This window comes from Octopus bimaculoides, chromosome 1, assembly GCF_001194135.2.
Source record: "Octopus bimaculoides isolate UCB-OBI-ISO-001 chromosome 1, ASM119413v2, whole genome shotgun sequence".
Taxonomy (NCBI): Eukaryota; Metazoa; Mollusca; class Cephalopoda; order Octopoda; family Octopodidae; genus Octopus; species Octopus bimaculoides.
This window is the reverse complement of record NC_068981.1, coordinates 128,922,134-128,939,771: the sequence shown is the minus strand read 5'-3', so window position 1 is coordinate 128,939,771 and position 17,638 is coordinate 128,922,134. Positions and strand designations below refer to the sequence as shown.

Sequence of the window (17,638 nt, the reverse complement as noted above, 5' to 3'; positions counted from 1 at the left end):
TATATATATATATATATATATATATATATATATATATATATATACACGACTATATATATATTTGGAGTGAGGTATTATGCAGCAATGAAAACATGTTTCTGAGTTTACACAGTTTATCCTGAGAAAGGCTGCATGTGCTAAAACAGCCTTTAGTAAAGTCCTACAATGCCCTCCCCACTTACAAATCTTAGATTCTCCCTGAAGCTTCTGTATGAATAAACCAGAGGTTCTCAACTGGGGTCCATATGGCCCCTGGGGATCCATATAATATTTTGGGGAGTCCATGCTAGCAAAATAGGAAATTGGGGAGCCACAGTAGAATTTTAATGTTGCACACAAAATTCTGATTTAAATGTACATATTGCATGAAACAGCAAGAAACGTTTTATATAGTTTAACCTTCACAAGTGGATGAGTAAATAACAAAATAGGAATTTTATGAGAAGTATCTATAAAATTAGTTTTTAAACATCAAGTGGCTGTTGGGGTCCATCAGAGTAAAATTGTAAACAAAGGGTTCCATACATAAAAAATGGTTGAGAACCTCTGGAATACATGAAGCCACTGTTTTCTATCTACCCATTTCTCTCTTTCTTACCATCCTCTTCTTCTTAATTTACTTCTCATTTTTTTCTCTATCTTTTCTCACCTTTCATCACGTTTGTTACTCTCCTTTTCTATTATAATTCTCTAATTTACTTCTCTCTAATTCTGGCATTTCTTCTCTCCCTCTTCTTTTAATCTCACACTTACTCTAATTTCCTTGGCCTTAACTACCTCAAACATATCTTCTTCATTGTGGTAAATTACCATCCTAATTAGTGTCATATCTCTATGCTGTGGTCTGAAGTACCAGGAAATGTATGAATAAATCATTCACAAAGAGATAGGCGTAGAAAGCAAGAGGTTAGATAAGTTAGAATGATAGGAAAGTTGATATGAATTTAATAAACAATGTTGTGTGTGTGTGTGTGTGTGTGTGTGTGTGTGTGTGTGTGTGTGTGTGTGTGTGTGTGTGTGTGTGTGTGTGTGTGTGTGTGTGTGTGTGTGTGTGTGTGTGTGCACCCTACTGATGTGAATACCTCTTTGAAAATACAGGAGAAAGAGGATAACTAAAGACAACTGCTTAAAATTTTCAGCTTTTATACCCAGATTATAAATTCACATTTATATCAATAATTGTGCTCTTAGGTTTTGTTTGTGACAATCTGAAAAAGCTAAGGTTTTCAGAAAAAGAAGTCAACCAGCTAACATGCACATTGCAAATAAAGTCTGTAAGCAGAACAGTAAAAATATGCAAAACTTTCCTCAAGGACAAAATGTGACATTGCTTTTGTTATCTGGAGTTGAATGATGGACATTGCTTTTGTTATCTAGAGTTGAATGATGGAGCTTTGTATTGTCATTAGAAACCAGTTCCTTCTTTTCAGGAAGATTTCAAATAATGACAATTAGTAGAGAACACATACATGCATGCGCGCACACACACACACACACACACACACACACACAGAACACAAACATGTATGTTTGAATGTTTGTATTGTGTGTAGAACTGTATGTATATTTAAAAATTAGCTTCTTATGAAGCAGGAGAGAATCATTTCATACATGTCCTCCCCACCCCACCCTTTCCTTACTCTCTTCAGACAAGTAAAAGTGTTGTAAGAAAGGAAATTTCTAGAAATGAAAGATTAGGTAAATTTGTATATTATGGTTTCTGGATGATAACAGATTCTTAAAAAGAATTTAGATGTGAAAGGGGTTTTGAGAGAAAACATGGTCTATTGCTAGACAAGTGTATTAGTGGGTTAGAGATTGTTGAATTTTCTTTTTTGGATGAATATCTCTATAAATATTTCTATGTATAGCAGCAACACTGTTCTAAATGTATTGTAATCAAAAGCAGTCCTGTGTAAACATCTCCTTTTGTCAGTGGGTCTGGGGAAAAAGGCATTTCTCATATTTTATAAAAGCCTCCTCTAATCATGTGAGTGGCAAGAATGAGAAAGAAACTGACTAATGATTATTGCGTTGACTGGCTGAGTGGTTAGAGCATCGGGCTTACAATCATGAAGTAGTGAGTTCGATTCCCAGACTGAATGTGTGTTGTGTTCTTGAGCAAGACACTTTATTTCACGTTGCTCCAATCCACTCAGCTATAGAAATGAGTTGCGACATCACTAGTGCCAAGCTGTATTGGCCTTTGCCTTACTCTTGGATAACATCAGTGGCATGGAGAGGGGAGGCTGGTATGTATGGGCAACTGCTGGTCTTCCATAAACAACCATGCCCGGATTTGTGCCTTGTAGAGAAACTTTCTAGGTGCAATACTATGGTCATTCATGACTGAAGTGGGTTTTTACTTAAGGTAGTCAGCATATTAATCATTATTCAGTTTTTAATCTCATTCATTCCTGATGTCAAGTGGTTAAATCTCAGTGGTCAAATTGCTATGATTCAGTGAGAAAGGTGACATAATTGCTATTGTTGTTTAGGCCTAGGTCTGCTCTGGTCAGGTAGACATATGACCATTTCCATCTTTCTTGTATTAGAGACTAAATTGTATCGTTGTTTAAGACAGTAGGCTATATTTGAGGAATTTGATTGCTATTTTCATCAGGCATCAAGCAACTATATACAAGCTCTAATACATAAATCTACTTTTGATTATAGATCTTCCTCATAACTTGCAGATCTGTCATTAAAGGTATTTCAGGTTTCACCATCTATTCTTGATGTTGCAATCTTTTTAAAGCTATAGTAATTAATTTCCAACAGCTATGTCTACTTCAATATAAGTAGCTATTACAGAGTAGACCAGTTCACTACTGTTAGAAAGGATGCAATGAATCCTGAATCTTTTCCATTATGGTTTCAGAGAGGACAGTCTGCTTAAAGAGTTTGCTTTACAGTCACATGGTACCTTGGGCAAGTGTCTTATACTATGGCTGTGAGTGAAATTTAGTGATTTGAGAAAATGCAGAAGCTTTTAAATGGACTGTGCTTATTCTTGGCTGATAGACTTAGTCTATTGTTTGGTTTAACACTACCATCCGACCCTTAGGTGTCTTTAGTGGAGTCCAGTCTATTGGAAGCAATTGAACAGGTCTCTGATCAGATAACTGATTTTTTTCCTTCTTTTATACCTCAATCTTGGAAGCCAGGAAAAAAATGTTCACAGTTGTAGCCCTTTTATCTCTGATTAAGCTATAGATAAAAAAAAAAAGTAGCCTCATAAAACTGATGAATGCATCAGTAGCTTACTTAACTAAGTTAGAATAAATTTGAGCTATGGAAGAGTAAAAAAAAAACAAAAAAAAACTCCACTTTCAGTTGTCATTACTAAAACTAGAAAATAACTGGGATTTTATGACATTAAAAAAATAATACAGGATACATACTTTATTTAAATTTTCAGCTGTACAAGTCATCAAATAATAGGATTAAAAAATAGTTAAAAAAAAAAAAAAAATTTGTGTAATTAATTCTGCTTTAAATACAATTATTTGTTTAAAAATTTTTTTTAATTTTAATTTTCATTAATATATATTTATTCAGGGTGACCAATATTGGTGAAGCAAGGTTGATATTTGTTTCTCCTCGAGCTGAACAAATTCTGGCCACAATCCGCACCAATATTTATATTGCAATGAATCAGAAAGACAATGATGGTGCTGCATCTCCAACTGTAAGAAATATTTCAGATTGGGAAAGAATTTCTAATAAAGAATTACTATTTAATCAAAATTCTAAACCAGTGAACTTGAGACGAGGAACATCATATGATCCAAGTATGTTTGCCACTTTGAGGAGAAATACTCATGAAGAATATCAAAGAACCCGGATTCAAGATTTCTCCATACTTGCTAATCCTCCTCCTAAGCCTGCCAGATCTTGGTTGTATAATCCTAGTTCAGCTTCTTCAGTTGTCTCTGAGACAATATCATGTCCTGACAAAGTAGTGATGAATTGTGATATCAACCGTGAATCTTTTGACCGACAGTGTATCTTTCGACACAGCGATTCAGAGTTACAACCTCACTTAAATGTCAACATTCCGCAGCAGTTAATAGATGATCACATCAATGCAATTCAAGCCAAGACACCAACAGAAATGAAAGGGTCAGTTTGCTCTAGGGACTCTGGGATTATGTGTGCATCTGAATTAGCATGTCAAGATTCAGAAATTACTAGAGACTATCGTTTCCAAACATTTCGATCAAATTCAACAGACAGTGCTGTGTCTCTGCAATATGAACGTCAAAAATCACAAACCCAAAACAAATTGTCTCTAAATAGTCCTATACTAGAAAGAAGTTTAAAGTTGCCTTCAACTGCAGATTCTGTGGAAGTTCAGTCTATTAGTAGCAATATTTACTGGGATATTGATGCTGCTAATGCATCACAGGAAATAGTTCCTGATCTTAAAGAGAAAAAACAGTTTCTTTCACCTAAGGCACAATCAGAGTGGGATCTTTCCTGTAAAAAAATCAAAGAAGAAGATGAAAATGATAATCTGTCACAAAAGAGTAACCATGAGTATGAAGAGGTGAATTATGTAGGGGAAAGTTGGACAGAAAAGGAAGTCCGACCTCCAGCACTTCCTGAAAGACCAAAGTCACTTCTGATTAGTTTGGACAAATTCCCACAGAAGTCCTCTGGAACTATAATGGAAAGGATTCAGGATTCATTGCACCAAATATCACCAAAGATAAAAAGAAGAATAAACGACAAACAAGTATTGAGAACAAAGAATTTGAATAGTATTATTGATAATTTCCGGAAATTTTCTGAAGGGAATAAAGTAAATCCAGAAACTGGGACAATTATCAGAGAATACAAGAAAGAATTCAAACGTCGTGATAGCGACATCATTGTAGATATTCAAAGAGAACAAACTATATCAGAATGGCGTGGCAACCGCATTCTGCATTCATTTTCTGCCTCAGATGCTTCAAAGTTGTTTTGGAATGAAGAAGAGACAAAAGAAGGTGTTTTTGTTGTTGAACAAAAGATTCCTGAGAAGGAAACATTTCTAGCAAGAGATCCATTTGGTATGCTTCCTGAAAAAAAAATTAAGCAGTCAGAAGAGATCAGAAAATCACGATGCTACAGTGAAGGCCATGATACAGATTCTAATTCTGCTTCTAGTGATAATGACTCAGATTATGAGCTCACATTCCGTAGGCGAACAATGTCACTAGAAAGCAAAATTGGGCATCAGATAATTCGGAAGAAAGTCAGACAGTTGAAAAATGATAACTTTTTACGGAAAGCTCTGCCAAATGACAAGGATATCCTCTTGTCATCCTCCGATACTTATTCCTCACAATATATTGATATGAGTGGTAATTCACTCTTGAAGACTGTAGCTGACATAGAAGTAGAAAACAAGAAATCTTAAAAAAAAATTTAAGGAAATATATTCAAATGACAGCGTTGCTTCTGTTTATTGCCTAACTACTGCAGCAACAACACATATTGGTTTCACTTGGTCAGGCACAAAAAGCTCTACATTTTTAGTAAGGAGAAATAAGACATTTTAATATCTGTGTCTTTTGCATGGACACAAGCAGCCATAAGTGAAGTGAATTAACTTCAGAGAACTGAAATCACATTGTGCTCTCAACTGGTTGGTAGCTTAATGATTCCTTTATGATACTCCTTAAAAGCAAACAGAAAATTATAGGATATCTATGTCATGAAGTATATAATATTTTAACGGCATAGGGATTATGTCTATGTATAAGAAACATTGGCATGCCAAGTATTTTCGTGTCAAAAACAGAATCTGAGGAAACTGATGGTGCTCTTTGTTGGCAAAAACTATACAGTGAGGTTCATGGATTTAGACAAGTTCATATATCATGGGGAAAAGCAGAATATGGTCTTTCAGAATTGATACTTTGCCTTGGAGTAAAGAAAAAAATTTGCAACTGTAAAATTTCATTTTACTTTTAGATGAAGATCAACTTTGACACATCAGATTTCTCTTCTCTCTGTGGTATAAAAACTTACACAAAAGAATGATTTGACAAACATTATATCTATGACAAATATCAAATGTACAACAAATATTTTAAATTTGACATGTATTTAAATATTTTGAAAAAGAAAATTGAAAATATATTTTTAAATCTTAAATTGTTTTTATAAAGAACACAAAATTATTAATCTTTTAATATTTTTATTCTAAAGACAATTCAGAACATTGTATACAAATTGCAATGGTTTGTTGCTGATGAGTATGGTAGATATGATTATGATTATGAGGACTAATATTTCCTACTTTTTAGTTTGCAACCAGTTAGGTGGCATTTTATTTAATATAAAGCTGAGTAAACAATATCAGATGACAAACTATTTTGATTCTTAAATATTGAATATAAATATTAAAATAATTGTATTTTAGGAATGAAGAGAAGGAATAAAATCTCTGAAAAACAAAACAAAAAAAAACTGTAAATAAATTTATATTTAAAATGCTAATTATAAATTATTGCAAAATAAAATATTTGATTTTTAGGATGAAATGACAAGAGAGTTAATCTTTGTATGTTTCTCCTTTTTGGAAAGGAAATGTTTTGTAGAGTTATCACAACTGACTTTGGAGCTGTTACTGAAACAGATTTTCATTATTCAATCCCATTTTTTTCCCTACAGAGTAAATTCAATATCAATCAACTTATTTTAGCACAAATACATGTTGGTTATCTATTTGTAGGCAAAAGAATGTTTACAGAATATTGTTTTAAGTACAGGCATAGCTATGTGGTTAAACAGCTAGCTTCTCAACAATGTGCTTTTGGGTTCAGTCCCACTGCTTAGTACCTTGAGTAAGTGCCTTCTAATATAGCCAACAAAAGCCTTGTGAGTGGATTTGGTAATCCACTTACAAACTTTTGAAAAGTGGAAGAAGCCTATTGTGTGTGTGTGTGTGCATGTCTGTGTGTGCGTGCGCCCTTGTGCTGGTTGCAATGTGATGGTTGCAAACCAATGTGATGGTTGCAAACAAGCATCATCATCCATCATACAATCAATGTTGTTCGTTTCAAGTCTTCTGTGAAAAACATGCCTAGCCATAGGGATATATTACCTTGCCTGGAAATAAGTCAGGGTTGGCGACAGGAAGGCATCTTGCTTTAGAGAATATGTCTCAACAAAATTGTTTGACCCAAGCAAGTTTACAAGAGTAGATGTTAAATGGTGATGATGACGATGATGATGAGACCAGAACAATATGCTTAAACGATGATGTTAATTTAGGAATAAAAATACTTTTTTACTATTTTACATCAGTTTTTCCTTAGTTGCATTTTTAACCCTTTGGTGTTTAAACCGGCTATATCCGGCCCAAATATTCTACTCATTTTATGCTCAAACTGGCCAGAACCAGTATCTCACACCTACCTTGCCATGTCATTCTAAAAATAAACAATTACATCTTTCAACTCTTGAAGCTACAAGATAATACCAGATTAATTTAAAAAAATGTAAATGAATAAGGATTACTTTTGACATATTAATTTGAATGCTAAAGGGTTAAATGTGTTTTGCTGTGCAGTAGGTATGAAATAATTACTAAACAAAAAAACGAAAAAAAAACCCCAGATAAAAGGACTACAAGCACGGATTTTTATTGTTAGGTTCTCTAGATATGAGTGACGAAGCAAGTAGAGTTATGTACCTTGCCTTGGAATACTACACTTGTTGCATGTATTAAGTACATTTTTGTTTTTGTAGCTTCAATGGTCTCAGTCTTATTTAGGGTTGTTAAACTAGACTGCAGATAGCAGATTATGCTACTTTTCAGGCCTACCTGTTGTTGTTATTATTGTTATTGTTATTATTATTATTATTTATTTGGGCTGATTCTACTTTAACATTTTAATTTTAAATCTTAAATTATCAACTTAGTAAATTATAACTTAATAATATCTGTCTGTTCTCTTTTTTCCCTTTGTATGTGTGTGTGTGTGTGTGTGTGTGTGTGTATGTATGTATGTATGTATATATATATATATATATATATATATATATATATATATATATATATATATATATATATATATATATGAATCTTCTTTGTTCACTTCCTTAGCTTTCAACCTGTGCTAATGGGGTAAATAATGTAGCTCTTAGAGCCGGTGTCTATTTCCAGCATATGGTGCTACTCATTAGTACCCTTACAATTATATTTATATAGTTATATATTTTGTATTAATTGTTACCTATATGGTTTTATTACATGCTGGCTACTTGATAAAATCTTATAAAGATTTTGCGTCCTTGTCCCATTCTGTATTATTTATACACACACACACACACACACACACACACACACACATATATATGATTGATACATATGCATAGCTGTGTGATAAGTTTGCTTTGCCATCACATGGTTCCAGGTACAGTCCCAGTGCATGACACCTTGGGCAAGTGTCTTCTACTATAGCCCTGACCAAAGCCTTGAGAGTGGATTTTGGTAAATGGAAACTGAAAGAATACCTTCATATGCATGCATACACACATGCGTGCACACATATACATGCATATTTATGTGTTTGTGTCTGTGTCTGTCCACCACCACTTAACAACCAGTGTTGGTGTGTTTATGTTCCCATAACTTAGCAGTTCAGCAAAGAAATATTTGGGGTGAACGAATCAACCTTAGTACTTTTTTTAAAGCCTGGCCATAGTCTAATGACTGGAACAAGTAAAGAATAAAATATATATATATAAAGTATAAGAGTAATTTATATATATAAAGTATAAGAGTAATTACCCATAACAAGTAACTTCTACACGCTAGAAGGCAGTCAAAAACAACCGAAAACCACAAAGTAAAACATTTCAAAGAGAAGAGAAAATAAAAACTTTGACCTTATTTTTAACAGTTAGACCTATAGGTTTCTGATTTTTTAGTAAATAAAATAATTTACTAGGCAAATCGTCTTCAGTAACCAACCATCAAGGAATTAACGTATATTTACAAGACATAAGGCCATAAGCACATGTCTTCTCAAATATACATTCCAATTTTCCCATAATCCACTGCGCAGACGCAGTCTAAATGCTAGGCCACTGGTAGTATAACTCTGTATAGTTTTTGCTACCCTTTTTTATATATATATATATATATATATATCAGAGGTGAAGGGTCTATGTATGCACTGCATGCCTTACTAGTTTTCCATGATAAATAATTTTTTTAATTGGTTATTGATGATCTTCACTAGCTTCATTGTAATTACTTTTATTTTGTATTCCTTCATTTTTTAGTATAAATTGTAAACAATTGGTATTATTTAAAAGAAGGAAAAGCTGTGAATTAATTGTTTTCTTGTTCTTTTGAGGAGGGAGCATCAACATGAAAGACGAAACAAATAAGTGAGTGGTCAACAGAGGGAAAGACAAATTTTTCTGCTTGCTTTCAGTCATAGTCAGCAAGAGCAATGGTATTAGTCTCTTCTTATTCTATTATTCTCTTCGAGAATGGATCATCAAAAAGAGAGACAAAATAAATGGATGAGTGGTCAACAGAAAGAAAGGCAAAAGAAAGCAAATTTTTTACTGCTTGATTTCAGTCATAGTAAGAGCAGTGGTGTTATTTTCTTTGTATTCTATTATTTTCAAGAAGGGGGCATCAAAAAGAGAGACAAAACAAAAAAATGAGTGGTCAAGAAAGAGAAAGACAGAGAAAGAAGATATTTTACTGCTTACCTTCCAGCTGTGTTAAGCCAGCAGACACGCTTTTTTTTTCTCTTGAAGTGCTGATGCTTTTACTGTCCTGTGCAGATGAGATCAAGAACTTGCCTGAGGTTTTCCTCATAACTGGACAAATTTAGATGAGAAATGTTTATTTAGTCAGTTTACAAGTTTGTTTTATTGCTTTCTGATATATTTCATATGATTATTCGGTACCAAAGAGTACACATTTTATCTTTTATCTTCTACTTGTTTTAATCAGTAGATTGTGGCCATGCTGGGGCACCACCTTAAATATTTTATAGTCAAATGAATCTACCCTGGTACTTTTTTTAAAGCCTGGTGCTTATTCTTTTGGCCTCTCGTGTCAAACAGCTAAGTTATGGGAATGTAAACACACCAATGCTGGTTGTCAAGTATTGGTGAAGGACACACATACACACACACACACACACACACACAACAGGTTTTTTTCAGTTTCCCTATATCAAGTCCACTTACAAGGTTTTAGTTGGTCCAAGGTTATAATAGAAGACTGGACCTAGAACCAAGTGGTTGAGAAGCAAACTTCTTACCACACACCCACGCTTGCTTTCTAAAAGGATTTAACCAATGGAGAGAGTATTTTTGATCCTTTCTTAAGACCTGAATTCAGTCACGTGACCCCTGAGTTTTCTTGACTATTTCACACAGAGCGAAAAGAAGAAACCAGAAATTTCTCTGTGTGTGTGTGTGATTTAAAAGTAAATTTTTCATCTATTCATGCCAATGCTTTGAAATTTAATTCTAAATATTTAAAGTATCTAAGAAAGGTTACGTAAAAAAGTAAACTAGCATCTAAATTATCTATTAGCATAAAGCTTTGATTCATTTAAAAAGATTATAACCAAGGCGAATTTCTCATGCTTTCAATCACCCCCAGGATGGCAAAAGGGTCAATTAGATCAGTTTTCTCTCTACTTTCCCCAACTTTGAAACATCATCATCATCATCATCATCATCGTTTAACGTCCGCTTTCCATGCTAGCATGGGTTGGACGATTTGATTGAGGACTGGTGAAACCAGATGGCAACACCAGGCTCCAATCTGATTTGGCAGAGTTTCTACAGCTGGATGCCCTTCCTAACGCCAACCACTCAGAGAGTGTAGTGGGTGCTTTTACGTGTCACCCGCATGAAGGCCAGTCATGTGGTACTGGCATCATTCTCAGAAAAGAGGAACCAAAGCTTAAGCTGAAAATCAAAGCCGAAGTGGGCAGCAAGGAATGTCATTTTTATTTTGATTGAAAGTATTATGAATGGTATGAGTGAATGATGAGATGACCCATTCTGAACAAATTTTTCTATTTTCCATGTCTGTTAATTTGTCAGTATAAGAACACATTTTCTCAGCAGCTTTGAAGTGATATTGAAGATGAATATCACTTTCAAATGATATTCAGAATGAAATCATTTAATTGTATAGCTGTTACAAGTGAAAGTGTAATTAAGCCAATGATCGAAAAAAAAACAGTATTTGTTGCTGTTATGTTTGGTGAGACTACAGACCTTTGAATGAAATCTTAACTGTCACATGTTTTGCGATTTGTTGATGAGAAGGAAAGGCTTCAAGAAAGGTTTAGGGGATAAGTCGATGTCAGTAAAGACAGAAAAGCTGCATCACTGACAGAAGTTGTACATTGTTATACACATCCACTTAATTTGGTACTCTTCCAACCAGTTTGTGAATGTTGAATTTTCTTCCGAACTTTAAAAAGAATTTTGATTTTTTTCTCAAAGTTGACGGCTTGAATAACCCCTACTGGATGAAATTGTTGGAAGGTGATTTTCAAAGTTACCTGAATTGAAATTATTCATCTCAACAAGTATTCATTTTGTCCAACAAAATTTCTTTGTTTCATAAGGTATTTTCAACCATATTACAAAATCCAGATGATTGGAGTGCTTCTGAATTTGCACTGTCAGTGGGATTCATTGCAATCCTAGAAGATTTTTTTTGTGGTTTTTCAAACCATATTGAGTGGCTCAGAAGGTTCTGTTTTCCATTCTTCAAAAAATTTTGATTGATATTTCAAGGAGTATTTGTGAGGTTGAGAAACCAAAAAAGCAATTGGTGTATATTGTAGTGGTAGGTGTAACTGTTGTATTAATTGAGATTAGGCTCGCTCCATATATTTCAAACAGAAAATATTAAACATTAGATTTATTTAAAGAAAGGCAGAACATGGAAGTATTTTCATCTTTGAATGTCTGCAAAAACATTAAATTTAGATGGATTGAAATGCGAGCTAAAACCAATAAATGTTGCAGATTTTGCAAAACAAGTGTCAAACATTTAAGAAGTTGCAGACATAATATGGAAGCTTGAACTAAATCAAGCCCTGGCCAGAGTAACAGAATTACGATGTCTGATTCTGACCATACCTACATCTGCTTCTTGTAATATATAGCTTTCTTCATTAAAGTGAGTAAATAGTTATATGAGGTGTTCCTAATGTAAAGAGAGATTCAATAATTTAGTTTTTATTTTCATGAATAAAGACCTTTTGAAGAAAATGAAGATAGAGTGTGATGCTGATACCTTTTATACCAAAGCGACTGATGAATTTGTCATCAACCCCTACCACTGTTCATCTCAGGTCGGTGATCAGCACAGCTCTGAGCAATGGTCAAGCACCTAACTTAAAGAAGACTGTTAATGCCAAATTCAGTGAATTTGACAATAAAGGGGCTGCTCACCTCCTCTCCTCTCTGTTCTCTTTCACCCAGTGTATTACAGATTCTCTCAATCGACTGAAGGAGAAATGTCCTCTGGCTCCTCCAGATGAGTACTTACACTGGCCCTACACACCAGGACTTCTACAACCTGTTTTTACCTCTGACAATGTCAGGAAGGCAATTACATCCTTCCCAGTGGGTCCTGGCACTGGGATCGATGGCTTACAACCTCAGCATCTCAAAGATAGTATCTCCCTGTCAGCCAGTGGTGCTGTCTTGAGCTCTTGGAGAACTTAAGTTCATAAACTTTTGATGGAAGTATTTTCATCTTTGAATGTCTGTAAAAAAATTAAATTTAGATGGATTTCTACAATCTGTTTTTACCTCTAACTATGTTAGGAAGGTGACTGCATCCTTTCTAGTGGGTTCTGGCACTGGGATCGATGGCTTACAACCTCAGCATCTCAAAGATGGTATCTCCCTGTCAGCTAGTGGTGCTGGTCTTGAGCTCCTGGAGAACCCAATGCAGTTCATAAACTTGTTCTTGTCCAAATGCCCTTTCCTATATTTGTAACCTGTTCTTTAGGGCTAAATTATTTGATCTCACCCATAGCCATTGATTGTACTCTGTGATAGTTCACAGAAAGGGCATTATCTAAAATTAAAAGAACTTTGAAATCTAAATTGTTGTTATTTTTTTTTTTGCAATATTTTCCAAACGTGGAACAAAAATGCATATTGAACCATTCTTCAAACAACTGCTTTATCACCCAAGCCTTTTTATTCGGTTTCCAAATTACTGAAAGGGATTGCTTACTACTGCCTTTTAATGCTCTTGGGTTCTTTGTACGATAAACTAGCATCGGTTTTAATTTGCATTCAACTTTGGCATTACCTCTGAGTAGAAGTGTTAATCTATCCTTGGGTACTTTATAACCTGGTGTCATCGCCTCTTTTCTTGCCAGAAAAATTCTTGTTGACATTTTTTCCAGAATACATAAGTTTCGTTGCCATTGAGGATTTGACGATAATCCTACCAATTTTCTTCAATTATATCTGTGTGCTGATAAATGTTGTTTCTCATTTGTGGCCAACTATACTTAAAAAATAAAATATGATACAAATAAATAAAATTTTTTAGAAAAAGCACCAATTGTTTTTAAATTAAAAACAAAAATGGTCAAAATTTACTTTTGCTTGTATATTTTATTTTTATTACAATGAGACAAGATGACAGAAATATAAAGTCAATGTTTTAAGCAGTAATCTTTAAAAACAATCAGTCACCTTTAAACAATAGTGTATTACTATACACACCACCAACATGTGACAATTACCTTTGGATCTGTTCATGATACAGTGTTTCATTGCTACAGGCAATGAAATGGATTTAGCATTTAGATGCCTTGCGGTTACGGCCTCTGTATCTTCATTTGCACAGTTTTGTTATATATATCTTTTTTGTACATTCAAGAATTCTGGTATACCATCATTAATTTGACATTTAAAAACAAATATGTTAACCAAATGGAGTTTGACTACATTCTGATACAAATACTACGTGCTGAAATATGAAAATAAAACAAAATGAAACTTCAAACTTCAAGTATTAGGTGAATTAATATCAACTCATATCAAATAGAGAAATTTCTGCAAGAAATTTTGCTTTTCTTTTAATAATCTGTCATATCTTTGAAGTTCACTGAGCCAGGTGGTTCTTTATAGGAAAGAGATGTCAATTATTCAATATGATCAAAAACTTTTCAGTTGCAATTTTTAAAACTTACTGATTGTCTATCTTTAGACTTCAAAACAATACATGAAGATTCATTTATAATTTCTTTTACAATATAAAAACTGTTGCGCAATCTGAAAATAGAATATCACCATTTTATATAATGATCTGCCAATTATATATGTGGGTATAAAATAGCAGACTGGCAGAATTGTTAGTGTATCAAAAAAAAAAAATGCTTCCAGTTCTTTATGCTCTGTGTTCAATTCTTGCCAAAGTTAACTTTGCTTTTCATCTTTTTGGAGTCAATAACATAAAGTACCATCCAAGTACCGAAGTTGATGTAATTACCTTGCCACCTTCCCTCAAAACTGCTGGCCTTGTGCCAAAATTAGAAATAATTGTCTGTGGGCATATGTGGTTTGACAAGCAATCAGATAAGATAAGCAGATAAGACTTTCATTGTGACTTTTTTGTTTCAGGATGCAATCAGTTAACCTGCCAAAATGTGGGTCAGGTTCTCTATTCATATAGCTTCATTTATTCTGCTAATGTAAGAAGAGTCAGTTAATGTGTCATTGACAGAAAGAATATCAAATAGTTGTCACATTGTTGTTCTATTTAACTCTAGATCCAGAGAATTCTGTCTGAAACAAACAGTTGAAATTCTTGAGTACTTATAGCTTTGTGGACTATGTAATCTCCATGTGTAAAACAAGTGATGGAGAGAAAGGCTTTTGTCTTCTAATAATTAAGTTAGTATTAACATATTCAAAGCATTAAAAAGCTCACAAGATATAATTATATGGCAAGGAAAAACCAATGTAAATAAAAAATAATTAAGATATTTTAATTTTCTTTTTGGCAAGGACAGAAGACAACTATAGGCATGTTTTGACATTATGGCTCCTTAGTGAATGGTTATCGTTTTCTGAGCAATTGTCAACACTTAATTATTTTTTTTATGTAGATGGTATCTCTGAGTTTATTAGCTTCTCAGATGATGCAAGGTTTTAAATATATATTTTATTCATTTGATTGTGGCTATGCTGGAGCACCACTTTTAGTTGAACAAATCGACCCCAGGACTTATTCTTTGTAAGCCTAGTACTTATTCTATCGATCTTTTTTGCTGAACCACTGGGTTATGGGGACATAAACACATCAAACATCGGTGTCAAGCGATGGTGGTGGTGGTGGTGAGGAGGGGGACAAACACAGTCACACAAATACATACATATATATACACGACAGACTTCTTTCAGTTTCTTTTCCATCTCAAGCACAGATTTTTTTAATTAATTTTTTAAACTAAACACTTTGAAACTTTGGATACTGGTTGAATGTGTCACGTTGACAAAATTTTGTATTTTAGAAGTTATTTCATGTTAAAAAGTTGTATTTGGGTAATTTTAACAAATCAAGGATGTGTATTCAGCTGAAGATAGGATTGTTGTTATTGATGTGGATATTGTTGTATTTTGAGGAGAGTAGATGCATTCAGATGTATGGGAGAGTCAGATTATTGTGTTTGTACTTAATAAAAAAAGGAAAAAACCCATTTGTGGTGGATTTATTAAACTTTGGAATATTTGAACCTCCACCTGTTTTTCTTTGGGATGGAAAGTAAGTTTTGTTTTTGGACACTTGTTTGTTCTATTTTGTTAACATTTGCTTACTTGCATAACAGCATGTCTAGCAAATATGCCCCAAGTATTTTGAATAGGTCTTAGAACATTTTGTAAATACAAACATGAATTAAAAAAATGAACTTGAAAAATAGGAAAGAAAATAATAACACTCGAATAAGCAAATACACATATTCACATGATATTGAAAATATTAGTGACAGGTTCACGAACAGCAGTTGACAATGAAAGCTGTAATAAAGGCGACAAATCTTATGTTAATGTTGAAAAGTTTATTCAGGATAGGGGTGGACTTAAAGAAGAGAGAGAGACAGACAGAGAAAGAAAGAGAGAAAAGAACGTGAGATAAGTATGTCAAAATTTTCTGTCACCTTGTCTCATATCTTGAAAGGTCAACGAGAAAAGTGACATACCTATTAAAAAGTGAATTTTTTACAGAATGTCCTCAAAAGAAGACATGAAAGAAGCTCTGGCTTGTGTATAGAATATTGTGGTTTCCATAGCATGCCTGATCTTCAAGAAAGAACATGAACCGAGGTAACAGGCTACTTTTGATGCACCATACACACCTACAAGCAACTTCTTGCTGCAATATATGCGACGGTGGAACACAGTGGAATCACAGCCTGAGAAATTGCTGGTAATATTGACTTTTGGTTCGTCGTCATATTTGCAAGTAGTACAGGCAGACTTTGAGTGCCGAGCTGAGTAAGCAAAATCAATATGCAGCCAGCTAGTGTCTGCATAGACATGCAGGTCCTGATGACCTCTGGAAACCATTAAACCATACCAGAGCTGCACCCCATCGTGGATGCAAAAAGGGAAACCATTACAACTGATGGTGCAGGACAGAAAGCCCAGTTGTTGCACTTATGGAAATAGGTGTCACTCAAGGGCTTTCTGTTCTGAGAAGCTGGGAAGGCAGAGAAGGAAAGAGAGAGGTGGATAGTAACAGGGTCAGCAATAACATCAGAATCAAGAAACAGCAGTTTCAAGAAAAAAACGGTACTGGCTTTAAAGATGACTGGAATTAATTGCCTCGATCACATCCCCAGCAGCTAATGACCACAAAGTAGAAGGCCCAGCTCTCTGTAGTACCACCCCTTCATCTTCTAATGATGAGAAGCAAATGGAGGCATGGAGTGGAAAGCTGTGCTTGACTGTAAAAATAGAAAAATGAGTGCATAAACGATAAAAATATACAAAATTAAAATTGCCAAAACTTCAGAGAGAGGAGCCCAACCTCTGAGATGGCAAGGAATACACGAATGTTCAGTTCACAGGTGGATTTTAGATGGCTCAGCTGAATGATCTGGAAAGAGATCATGCATACTCATGCAGCAAGAAGTTGCTTGTAGGTGTGTATGGTGCATCAAAAGTAGCCTGTTACCTCAGTTCATACTCTTTCTTGAAGATCATGCATGCTATGGAAACCACAATATTCTATACACCAGCCAGAGCTTCTTTCATGTGTTCTTCTGAGGACATATGTAAAAAAGTACCAACTGGAAAGAATCAGGAATGAAAGGCCAGAATTATGGAGTGCTCTGATTCAGCACAGAAAATAGTTTCTCACTCTTGCATGAATCAGGACTTGTCCTTAAGTTTCGGGTGTATCGGTCGAACTGAACTTTGGGGTTTTAGAAATATATTAAAAGTCTTTTAAAAAAGTAAACTTTGAAAGTAGGAACCTATGCTTTATTACAATCTACAAACACGAGAACAGTTAGTTCATACTGTTTCAAATCCTTTCATTTACACAACTAGAAGTAAGAGAGAGAGAGGGAGAGAAGGAGAGAGAGAGAGAGAGAGAGAGAGAGAG

At 34.3% G+C, this 17,638-nt stretch overlaps 1 protein-coding gene and 1 long non-coding RNA gene across 2 annotated transcripts in view; one reads left to right on the top strand and one right to left on the bottom strand.

The window, feature by feature from the left end:
* The window catches only part of LOC106870823 (uncharacterized), a 46,474-nt gene extending 39,841 nt beyond the window's left edge, over positions 1 to 6,633 (top strand). The window contains exon 4 of the mRNA XM_052970335.1: positions 3,562 to 6,633. Within this exon, the coding sequence (XP_052826295.1) occupies positions 3,562 to 5,407 (1,846 nt within the window). The 3' untranslated portion in view covers positions 5,408 to 6,633. The remainder of the gene's footprint in view (positions 1 to 3,561) is intronic.
* Positions 6,634 to 16,068: 9,435 nt separating this feature from the next.
* Positions 16,069 to 17,638, bottom strand: part of LOC128248681 (uncharacterized) — a 6,686-nt gene continuing 5,116 nt past the window's right edge. The window contains exon 2 of the long non-coding RNA XR_008264833.1: positions 16,069 to 16,976. This is a non-coding gene — a long non-coding RNA (uncharacterized LOC128248681). The remainder of the gene's footprint in view (positions 16,977 to 17,638) is intronic.